Source organism: Microchirus variegatus (genome assembly GCF_963457635.1).
Source record: "Microchirus variegatus genome assembly, chromosome: 4".
NCBI lineage: Eukaryota > Metazoa > Chordata > Actinopteri > Pleuronectiformes > Soleidae > Microchirus > Microchirus variegatus.
Window position 1 is genome coordinate 32,458,291 of NC_139805.1, and position 12,152 is coordinate 32,470,442.

At 43.3% G+C, this 12,152-nt stretch overlaps 1 protein-coding gene across 1 annotated transcript in view; it reads left to right on the forward strand.

Moving 5' to 3' along the window:
* Window positions 1-2,261: 2,261 nt before the first annotated feature.
* The window catches only part of LOC310925959 (PH domain leucine-rich repeat protein phosphatase 1-like), a 26,668-nt gene continuing 16,777 nt past the window's right edge, over window positions 2,262-12,152 (forward strand). Inside the window, exons 1-2 of the mRNA XM_083888041.1 lie at window positions 2,262-4,107; window positions 10,908-11,104. Coding sequence (XP_083744167.1) covers window positions 2,490-4,107; window positions 10,908-11,104 — 1,815 coding nt within the window. The 5' untranslated portion in view covers window positions 2,262-2,489. The remainder of the gene's footprint in view (window positions 4,108-10,907; window positions 11,105-12,152) is intronic.

Genomic DNA, 12,152 nt, shown 5'->3' on the forward strand with positions numbered 1-12,152 from the left:
ACGTTTTTATGTCACAGACGCTGATCTGATAAGAGACACAAAAAAAAGAAGAAATCACAAACTACAATACCAGAAAAGTTGGGACACTTTCTGCTCAGGATTTATTCTCTTATAATATATAATAATAATATAATTATTCAACAACCACTATTCATTATTGTTGATTTGAACCATTTTTTATTTTATGAGTTGTAAAGTGCTTGAAATCGTGCTGCTGTAACACAATCATTTCCCAGTTTTTTTTGGGTCGGATTAATAAAATACATCATTCTATATCTCTCTCTATTAGGTGTGGGTCAAAATATCGATTTGGTGCTATATCGTCATCCTTCCTCATGCAATGTGATGTAGATATTGTGATGTATCTCTATATGATTGTCTTGCAAGATATTGATTATCACAGAATTGTTGTATTGTGATATTATTGGTAACTACCTTCTTACCTACTTACCTACCGACCAGCCAACCTAACCTACTTAGTGGCTTCCTACCTAACTAACTAACTACCTAACTACCTACTTACTTACCTACCAAACTAGCTTCCTACCTAACTGCCAAACTTGCTTCCTACCTACCTACCTACTGGCTTCCTTCCTTCCTTCCTTCCTACCTACCTACCTACCTACCTACCTACCTACCTACCTACCTACCTACCTACCTACCTACCTACCTACCTACCTACCAGCTTGGTAACTGCCTTCTTAACCGACCAACCAAACTAACTGCCTACCTACCTAGTGGCTTTCTTCCTTCCTTCCTTCCTTCCTTCCTTCCTTCCTTCCTTCCTTCCTACCTACCTACCTACCTACCTACCTACCTACCTACCTACCTACCTACCTACCTACCTACCTACCTACCTACCTACCTACCAAACTAGCTCCCTACCTACTTACCTACCTAACTGCCTTCTTACGACACCTACCAAACTAACTGCCTACCTACCTACCGGCTTCCTTCCTTCCTTCCTTCCTTCCTTCCTTCCTTCCTTCCTTCCTACTTACTTACCTACCAAACTAGCTTGGTAACTGCCTTGTTAACTACTTACCTACCGACCGACCAATCTGGCTACCTACCTAGAGGCTTCCTTCCTTCCTTCCTTCCTACCTACCTACTTCCCTACCAAACTAGCTTCATACCTACCTACCAAACTAGCTTACTACCTACCTAGTGGCTTCCTTCCTACCTAGTGGCTTCCTTCCTTCCTTCCTTCCTTCCTTCCTTCCTTCCTTCCTTCCTTCCTTCCTTCCTACCTACCTACCTACAAAACTAGCTTGGTAACTGCCTTCTTAACTACTTACCTACCGACCAACCAACCTAACTGCCTACCTACCTAGGCATCCTTCCTTCCTATCTACCTACCAAACTAGCTCCCTACCTACTTACCTACCTGACTGCCTTCTTACAACTTACCTACCAAACTAACTGCCTTCCTACCTACCTACCTACCTACCTACCTATAATATAATATAATATAATATAATGTAATATAATAAAATATAACATAACATTACATAATATAATATAATATACTATTAATGAGGGTTAAATCATACTTGAGGAATTTGCTGGTAACTCCAGTGATGTAGTTTTTCTGTACACCACTAGATGGCAGTAGAAGACGTGTTTCAAAACAACTGCAGAATTCCACACGAAACTGCGGACCTTTTCATAATTTACAGTTAAAAATGAGTGTAGAATGAGAAAATGAAAACGGGGAAACACTTTATTACTATTATTATTATAATTATTATTATTATTATTTGGATTGATGACAAAGTAATAAACTACAGTCCGTGTTAGATTCACATACCTCGTAAAGGATAACTCAAAAAGGATATAAACGATACATTCTGCATAAACACACCGTATATTGGTATTTTGAACGTTAAAAAAGAAGCCTGATGCGGCGTTGACTCCCTTACTTTAAACAATATGAGTATTTGCATTGTTGTAAGGACCGAAGACACGTAAATATCTAAAATAACTCGAGGATTTGTACGTTTTTAAACGCAACGCGGTTTGTTTCAGAACGCTGACAACACACACACACACACAATGCAGATAATTCCGAGCACTGTGCTGACACCTAAACGCCTCATAATTCATATCCAATGAGACCCCGCCCTGTCCACCGTGCACTGCTGACCATAACTGCTGCTGTGGGTTTGTACAGTAGCTGTCGCGCCTTCTCGTGGCAGCCTCCACGGAGAGCAGCTGGAAACGCCTTTTTCTCATGTCGGCCAGCCGGTCCGGTCCTGTCGGAGAGCTAACGGGTGCGTTACCGGACGGAATGATGTAGCGGAGTAACTCTTTTTCTGGCGAACTGCGCAGCACTTTAGCATGCTAAGCTAGCGTGTCGGTGAAACTGTAGCCAGTGATAGTTCGAGCGAGGCTAACAGGCTGCGAGCTAACGCGGGGCTAGCGTTCACCACCTGCGGGCTGTTGCTAACTCCGTGACGCCGCCGCCGCCGCCGCTTGCTAACGGGACGATGGAAAGTGTGAAGGAAAACGGGACTGGCGGAGTCTCGACGCCGTCAGCGCCACATGGTTTACCGGACTGTGTCAGTGACAGTAACTATATGAAGCCCAGTGGATTAACGCCGCTTTCCGCTGGAAAGAGACCCTCCATCGGGGAGGATGACGGGGGAGGCGCAGAGGCGAAACTCTTCGGGAAGGGAATCGCGGCCACCTCCCTTCTTCAGATTGCGATCAGGAACGGTATTTATCAAAATCAAGTTGCCAACGCCAGCGGCGGTGCGGCCAAAAACCCCAACATGCCCGCCGTGAAAACAGCCAACATTTACAGTCTGACATCGGCCAACAGCAGCACTTCTGTCAACTCTCTGCTCAGCAGGAGACGACACAGACACAAGAGGAATTTGTCGCTGGGGGCTCCGCCGACCAGCGCCTCTGCCGCGCTGTCTTCCGCGGAGGCTGCCGGCGCCGCCGCCTCCGCCTCGCCGCTGAGCACCCTCAGCCTGGACAGGAGGACTTTCCTTCGGCAGAAGCAGTCCAAGCAGCTCCAGGCCTCGGATAAGTCATGGGTGAGATCGGAGTACCGGCGGGGCTGCATTCACGTCCACGACTGGCTCACGCCCTCCTACCCACGCCCCGTTCTGTGCACAGTGGACACCTCAGCCAGGGAGGTAGCCTCGAAGCTGGAGGGGAGCAAAGCTGGGGCTGTGCTGAGAATCAACAGCAGAACTGCTGCTTCAGTTGACGTAAATGATAATTGTAAATACAGTAATGGTCAGTCTGATGATAGTAACAGTGTGATTGTTGGTGTGGACGTCAGAAACCACAAAGTAGACGAGAATGGACTCATGAAACAGTATTATCTCGACACTAAACTCTCCTCTAACTTGTTGGATGATAAAAGCACAAGCAACTCCTCATCTGAGGTTTACCTGAATGACATTGGGGTGGACTTGAGTCTGAGTGCAGACTGTTATGGGGTCTACTCGGGTTCAGATATGGAGAGCAGCACCTGTGAGGACTTCAGTACAGCTGGATCCAGGAGCACAGAGCACCGAGACTCGATCAGCGATGGCCTGGGCATGAACACCGACTCCTCGGTCTTGAGCCAAAACTGTGACAGTGCCACAGAGGACCCTGACCCCTTTGAGAGCTCCTCTGATGAAGTGGACCTCGCCTCATCCCCAACACACTCAAACAGCGACTGTGCCGCGGACCAGCAGGGAGACCTGACCACCACCACCACCTCTGACCCCTCCAACCAAGTGACAAGACTAGATCAAGACACCGAGACGGCCGCTGGGGATAACACAGATACCCCAATATTAATCAAACCTCCCTCCAAATGCCCCAGCAGCTCCCTGTCTCGACCCCTGACCAGCCAAGCATCTGTCCAGCCTGACCCGGAGATCTCTGGGGGGAGCAGAGTATGGTCAGAGCCCATAAATTCTACTCCGACCCCAGCCCTTTTTGTCCAGCTGCACGGTGGAGCTGTGCGGCGGCTGGCAGACGAGGAGAGGCCTCTGCAGATATTAAACGAGTACCTCACCAATCTGGGCTATGAGGATGCTTGGAGGGTGCAGGAAGAGGGGATGAATCCAGAAATCGGCTGCCTGATCCGTTTCTACTTTGGTGAGTTGCACACGTATCAAAACTCGAGTCATGTTTTATTTTTAGGCAGTAAAGACGACTGCAGGTATGATTTAACACGCTTGATAAAGCACCCTGGGAAGATTTATCAAGCGTGCTAAATTGAGCTGTCAGAGTCTTTGCCCCTGGGCGCCAGTTACACCATGCCATTTTCATCTCTGCTCATTCATTGTTCGTCCGTTCTCAGTGTAGCGTGAGCGCTGTCATTGTGTTTGGTCAGTGGGACTGTTTAACCAGTGTGTGCGATTGTCCTGTGGGGGACAATACCCAGTGTTTTGCCTGTAAACTCCCCTTTACAGCTCTGTGTGTGTGTGTAGTGATGCAGGGAGACACATCTGGAGGTGACAGGTGTGATCTGTTGACACACTGCGGAGCAAAAATATGAGGCACAATGGATTTAGGTTCTCTTCCTATTATGGTGTCGTTGTTGTTGTTGTTGTTATTGAACCTGTTTCAGTGTAAGAGGATGTAAAAAAAAACCCAGGCCATGATCTGGGATTAACACAACTGGATATTGTTTGTGACCTTATTTTAACACCCTCAGCAAAGAGACGGGATAAAGATCAGGAGCTAGTGGTGTAATAATAATAACATAACATTTTTGGACCATTAACACACTTTCTGATCCTTTTTAAAGATTTGGAGCTGAGTCTTTTCCTTATTTTGTCAAATTTATTTCACACCCGAAAGAAACCATTAACTCAAGACGGCCTCCAACTAGTCATTATTTTCAATATTGATTAATTTGTCCAGGGATTGGCCCCAGTTCCCCCTCCAACCCCCAAAGGATAAGATGTTTAGATAATGGATATACAATCAATCTGGATTCTGTCATTTATTGCAAAATATTGGTCTATCCAATCAAGTTTATGAAGCATTTTTTTAAACCAAAGACACTCATTTCCTTTTCTAAGTGTCAAACACACCCTGAAAACTGTCACACGGAGAGCTGCCTGGTTAATTCCCCGCCTTCCCTTCCACTCTCCACCCCCCCTGCAGCTCTTTGGCTCCCACAGTCTCATGACAGAGAAACAAAACATGACATATAGTTACGCTGCTGAGAGCAGGGGCCCTTTTAACTGCTGCACACTAACATTTACACACAGCGGTGAGATGCTGTCAGAAGTCGATGCTGATTTTTAGAAATATGGGCAGCCTAATTTGTAATAGCTGGCTAATTTTTGAGTTGAAATGATTAATCGATTATTAATCGATTACTATTTTGATCGTTGGTTTGAAGCTTTTTTCATTATTAGAACAGGATTTCTGATTGTTTAAACTTCTTAAATGTGAATATTTTCTTAGTTTCTTTGCTCCATAAAGAAATCATTAAAACTAAATAATTTTGGTTTGTGGACAAAAGAAGACATTCGAGAATGTCGTCATTTCCAGGTTTGACAAACACAGATTTATTTTATTTTAAGGGGGCATATTATGCAAAATCAACTTTATAATCATTCAAAGCCTTATATTTGTAGGCCTCTGGAGGTCCTATCATTTGGCGAAAAAAGATGACTCACTCATGTTTTTATGGTCCTCCTGATTCTAAGTTCTGGAGAAGAAACGCGCGATGTTGACTTTCACGCTCATCGGGACGTCACAATGCGCTAAATTACTGGAATTATTGTGTCGCGGAGCCCCGCTTTGTCCGTAAAACACGCGAGAGTGCTGGCGAGGGCAACTGTATACGAAAGGGTTAGGGTTAGCGCAGCACAGAGTTCTACACAAACTTCCAGCCTCAGAGGATTTGTCTGTCCAGTGGATACATGTTATATACGACGGCAATGTGCCTGCTAGAGCCTGCAAATGATCACTTTGCCAAATACTAACTGCTGTTAGCTCCGAGTAGCCTCTGTGGCTGATGTCATTTCCTGTCCCTTAAGTTTCGTTTTACTTTTTTTTAAGGTGGACCTATAGAGATATTACTAAACAGAGCGTTCTGAACAGGGTTGTTTTGGCAGCGTGATTAAACTGTTGTGGTGCGTCATCTTTATGGTATTTTGACCAAAGCATGTCACATACCTGTTCATTAGGACACCAGGCGAACTTGGTTAAATTGGAGAAATAATAGGGTATAATGTGTCTACTTTAACATTTTCTGACATTTTACGGACCAAACGATTCATCGAGAAAATAATCGACAGATCAATCGATTATGAAAATAATCGTTAGTTGCAGCTCTAGCTAATTTATTATTAAAAACGTGTACTTTTAACGCTGATATGCGTGACGGGGAAGTGCCTCGTGACGGGCAACTTCCTAGAGAAGTGGTGTGATGAGATACTGTAAGATTTTCCACTGACATGACATGAAATGGAATATTTAAGCGTCATCGACTGGAAAACACGGGCCTTTTTGACTTTAAAAGGGGAAGCAAAGTTAACTCGCAGTCCTTTTGATTTTTGATGAGGTATTCCTTTTTTTTTTATTTCAAGCACGAAAGAGAACTTGGAAGAGAAGAAGTAAAACTATCCACAAAAACCTCTGACTCTTGGTTGTTAATGCTGATGTTCAGGATCGAGCCAGAGGAGGATGACTAAGAGCAAAATGCACATTCTCTCTTTTTAACACACACACACACACACACACACACACACACGTACACACACAGTGCTGACACTAAGAAAATCAACCTTTAGCAGAACTCAGATTTCACCTCCTCAGTGTTTTGGATCTCTCAGAGACGGTCGCAGCAGCAGACTCCTTTTCATCCCGGGACTGCAGCACTCGGAGGTCACCGCTTTACTTTGCAAGGTTAAATACCGTGTGACGTCCAGAACGCATCAACCATCCATCATAAGGAAAGAAAGGTTATTTGTGTTGCACAAGTCAAAAACAAATGTAATTCCATAGTGCTTGACCTTAAACCTAGCAAAAAGAAACCAGATAATGGAGAAACATGTCTATGGAACATGAGCTGAAATAGAATAAAGCCTTACAAAGAAAATTTTTTTTCCACTAATATCTTAATATGAAACCAGAAAACCATAAGAGTCGAGGTTTGTTCCTAATGAATGCTATCATGGTCCAGGACTAAGAGGCTGGTTTGGATTAAGTGAAAGTTTGTGGTACAGTCTCAGAATAAAAGACTTCACATATTTACATTCTTGGTTAATCTTCAAATTATATTTGTTTTGTTATGTCTGCATTGCATCAGAAAATACTGGAAAAGTGGCAAGATGTCCTCGCTTTGTCCGGTCTACAGTCCAAACTCACGGATATTCAGTTTATTGTCACATATCACAAAGACAAACATCAACATGGGAATTATTAGAGAGCTTAAAATGAAATTCACAAATGACAGATTATCCAAGAACTAACTGATTAATCAGCCTTAACTATATAAAAAAAGGCAGGAACCATTTTTTCTAGTCCTGCTTTCAGGAACATCAAGACCTGACGAGGAAGGACGAGATGCGGCAATGTATCGCGGACAGGAAATGACTCGCAGAGAGACAGGATGTTCCACGCTGAGAGGAAGGAAGGAGGGCATGTGTGTAACGCGCTACGTCTCCCCTGCTCCTCCCAGGGAAGGGTGGACTCGCACAATACACATTCCACTTTGCTGTTTATTTTCGAAAAGGACCAGAACCGATCTACTCCAAAGAAACCCACATTTTTTCGTTTTTGTCTTCCAGCGTTGATGTTTTGCTTGCGTCACGTTTCTGTCTATGTTCAGGACTCGCTGTTCCCGTTTGTGCCCTGTGCTCTGTTCAGAGATCTGAAAAGGAGCATTTAATGTGGGCAGATCCTACATTCTGGAAATAAATAGCAAAAAAAAAATAAAAGCACTGGAATTATGCATCATGGCAGTGTTACAAACAGAACTGCTGACGCTGAGTTAGACCCAGAGAAAAACTGGTCAACTATTTTAATAATGGATGAATAGTTTCAATCATTGTTGCCGTTTCCATCTTCTCAGACTGTGTAATCAAATGTCTATGTTGGACTGTTGGTCAGGGGAAAAAAAAACAGAAATTACCTTGAGGTTTGGAAAATTATAATATACTTCATTTTCTATTTTTGTGTCGTTTCAGGGTTTTTTGTGAGGAAGTGGAAGCGGCTTTTTCAGCGATCATATCTGTCACATTTCTATGGATATCTCTTGCGTTTCTCATCCAAACACTGTCAGAGTTGGCACTGCACACACTGATACCGTTCGTAAGTCGCCTACCAAGTTTGAAGCCTGTCAAACCAACCGTTGGGAAGTAATAATGCGACTATATTTTTATGATTTATAGGTTATAGGTTGAAAACCGTTTGAAGGAACGGGTTAAGTTGCTGCAAAGATTTTTTTTTCTTGGTAAATATTACTTTGTTGAAAGAAGTGTAGATTTACTTTCTCAACATGTTTATATTGGCTGAATGAAGTGACTAAAGGACCATTAAACCACCATTAAATTTTAAACATTTGCTTAAAATGTGGGGTAACATTACTTACGTTAATGGGCATAAAAAATGATTTACTAGCCCTGCAAATATCACTGTCTTCTTGGTTAATTATTCTGCTTATAAAATGTCAGATATAACTAAAAACATTGAAATGACCTGAATTTCAGATTCACTAATTGATTTCCTTACCCAGTTACTGAGTGGGTGCTCTTATTTTTCCTTCCATGGTAATTTTAAATGGTTGTAAAGTATGAAATCTTAATCAGATTTTCTTCAAAAACAAATTCATTGGTTAAATCGCTTTTCAATGTGGTCGGAAAGTATTTATTTCCTCTCCGAATCCAAAACTATTCATGATGTTATCGTTATTTAAAGGCAAGCGGCTGCACAAGTCACTAAAAATTGACAAATAGTTGATTTAATATCTGGAATTATATGATTAAAATCTAACAAAAGAGACATTGACTCTGACCCTGACATTTGAGGCTCTTTGACGCGGACACACTTGAATAGGTTTGATCCGGAGTGGATGCTCGATAATCTCCACTCAACCTAAGTGATGCTTTTGTGTTGCATAACAAGCTAATCTGATTGAAGGCCTTGACTCTGCGTCATGTGTCGTGTTTCACCTTTTCTATGCCGTGTGTGTGTGTGATGAGCAGAGCAGGAAAGGAGCAGGTTTTTAAAGAAAATATTCAGTTCTGTTGTCATAGTTGGATCCAAACACAGCCCCGGCCCTCCGTCCCCCCCTCTAGCACCGCCTGTGTCTTTAAATGAACTGTGGTAGCTTGTGGTGCCAGCGATGTAACAACTCACGCCTGAGTGACTTGTTCACTCACTCAGCCCTCGGGCTATTAGCTACAGTTCGCTTACATAACCACACATCTCTCTTTCTCCCTGCTGCTCTCACTTTCTGAAAGAGAGGCCCCAGCGTGAGAGCTGATTCACAAAAACCCACAGAGCTTTGCTTTGCTGTGCTGTGTGGATCTCTGTCGTTTAAAAAGCAATAACCGGCATACTCTGGTTTGCCAGCGAGCTCGGCGACATCGTATACAGCAGTGACTCCCAAAACACTGCGTCGGGACAAGTTTGCTGAATTTATAGTTCGTATTTTTGTCTTTTAAACAAAATAACGTAGCATAAACATTACGTTTTAATTAATTTACCTAACACAGGGTCCTTACAGGTCCTTGAAAGTTTGCAAAATTGATTTTTGGGTTGTTGGAAGTACTTGAATTAAGAAGTTAAGTTGATGTTAAATGCCCTGCATTGCTCGTACACTTGCTATGTACACTAGTCCTACACAGAACAAGCTTCATCAAGAGTCATCAAGAGTCATAATTACTAGCGGTGTTGTGGACACAGGACTCCACGGTCTCTCTCTCACTGCCGGTTGGTGTGAGATTGCACGCAGCACAATGAGCGAGTAAAGTTAAGCAAGAGAGCGCAAATGATAGAGGCCCTGTCCCATTTCTCCCCCTTAAATTTTCCAGTTGATTTGGAGTGCACACAACTGTAAATTCCCCTTGTTGAGGGAAGTGGCTTCCCTATGAGATTGGGACACTGCTATATGCAAATTAGCGCAGTGAACGTAACTAACCTACGTCACATGGAGCGTGCTGCTATTTTCATTCAGGAAAAATGCCGGCGGATCCAGCTGTTGTGTTGCCTGTTGCGTTGTCTCGTAAATGCTATATCACGTGCATGTGATTAAAATCTGACAAGTCCAGGGTATTTGTTAGCTTGAACGCTGGTACACACATCCAAAACACTGACAAAACTACCCAGATGTAGCAGAACTAGCCAGCGGCTACCTGCCGAGTGCCCCGAGAGTGTCCGCCCACCGTGCAGCTCTACATGACGGGCATACTCTCCCGAAGCACCGGCAAACAGCCGCAAGCCAGCTAGTTAGCTAGTTAGCAAGCTGCTTTCATAAATCGTCAGTTATTTTTAGTGTTCAAAGCTCAACGGTCTTTTGGATGTATATCAAACCAACATATTCCAACACATTTCGACATTGTAACATTATTTGGGAAAATTTATTACAACAAAATTGTTCCTTGGCAGATGTGGCCGCCATCTTTGTTGGAAAAAAATCAGCCGGCTCGCTAACTTTGCAAAGCATCATGGGTAATTTCATCTTCCACTTGGCTTTAAGCCCGCATCATAGCTCACTACATTTTGAGGGTTGATTATAAGGGCAAAATTGCACACTCCCTCCGAGGATAATCACTTGTCCAGATGCAGAACGTGCTGCTTCTTAAGCTGCGTCAGCACATGCAGTCCTTATATTTGAGGGAATTGGTCCTGGAAAGTCTTTGAATTTGGTGGCTGTAAATGATGTAGAAGTCTGCTGTTCTCCCGAGTAACTTCCCTCTCTGTCTCTGCAGGTAAGCCTCGCAGCGTGGGCGGTTCTGAGCGCGTGCAGCTCTCCGGCGTGTTCAACGTTCGCAAAGGGAAGCTGGCGCTGCCGGTGAACCGCTGGTCGAAGCGTCAGGTCACACTGAGCGGCACCTGCCTCATTGTGTCGTCGGTGAAACACGCCCACACCGGCAAGATGCACATCCTCCCCCTCATCGGAGGGAAGGTGGGTACATTTCTTCCGTGTCCTAATTCAGCCTGTAAAGTCGCCTTGTAGAGACAGTTCCCCCCCCCCCCCTCTCTCGCTGTGGTTTGGACCAGCAGATTTGTTTTTGAAACACTGAGGTCGTTCACCTCCTGCTGCAGCCAAGCAAATTCTCAGAAAACTGCAGGCCTTCATGTAGAGCCGGACCTGGACATTTCAACAACGCACTTTTTAAAATCATACGGATGTATTTTTAAACACTGTTCAAATCGGTTTATAGCTGCCATGATAAGTATTTTGCATTTATATTCCCCTCCCTCTCATTTGTTGAAGGGCTTCAACAAACCCAGTTTCACAACACACATGTTGCAAATAGACTTAAGTACAGCTGCAACTAACAATTATTTTCATAATAGATTAATCTGCCGATTAATCGTTTGGTCCAGTGTTGGTCCACAATCCAAAATGATTGAATTTCAGTGATTTCTTTGTTATATGGAGCAAAGAATGAAGAATATATTCCCATTTAAGAAGTTAAAACAATCAGAAATCTTGTTTTAATCATGAAAAAGCGTATTAATCGATTATCAAAATAGTTGACGATTCATTCAGTAATTGTTTCAGTTCTGGATTGAAGTAGGGCTAGAACAATCCAAAATCCAAAAGTAGGGGGGGTATTAAACGGTATTACAACTGTTGTAAAATGTTGTTAATTTGTTAAGTTTGCACATGTAATTGTTAACAAGCCAAAAACACCAGTTAATTCTGAAGTAGGACGTCTAATTTGCAAATAAAGTCAAATTTTGCAGTTCTTTTTGTTGTGTCATCGCGGTACCGACCTGAGGCTGTGCCAATGCAATGCTTTGACGGGGGTGTCATTAACCCCTGTTGCAAGTAGATGTATTATTAAAATGATCTTTGAGACCTTATTTGAAGGTCAAAATCCTACATTGTGTTGTTTCAAACGGCAGTTTTTATTCAAAAACCATTAATTCACTCTAGTTTGGACGTTTCCTGGGTAGAGACACAAAAGTGAGCGCTTGGAAACTCTACTTTAATCAGCGAGAAC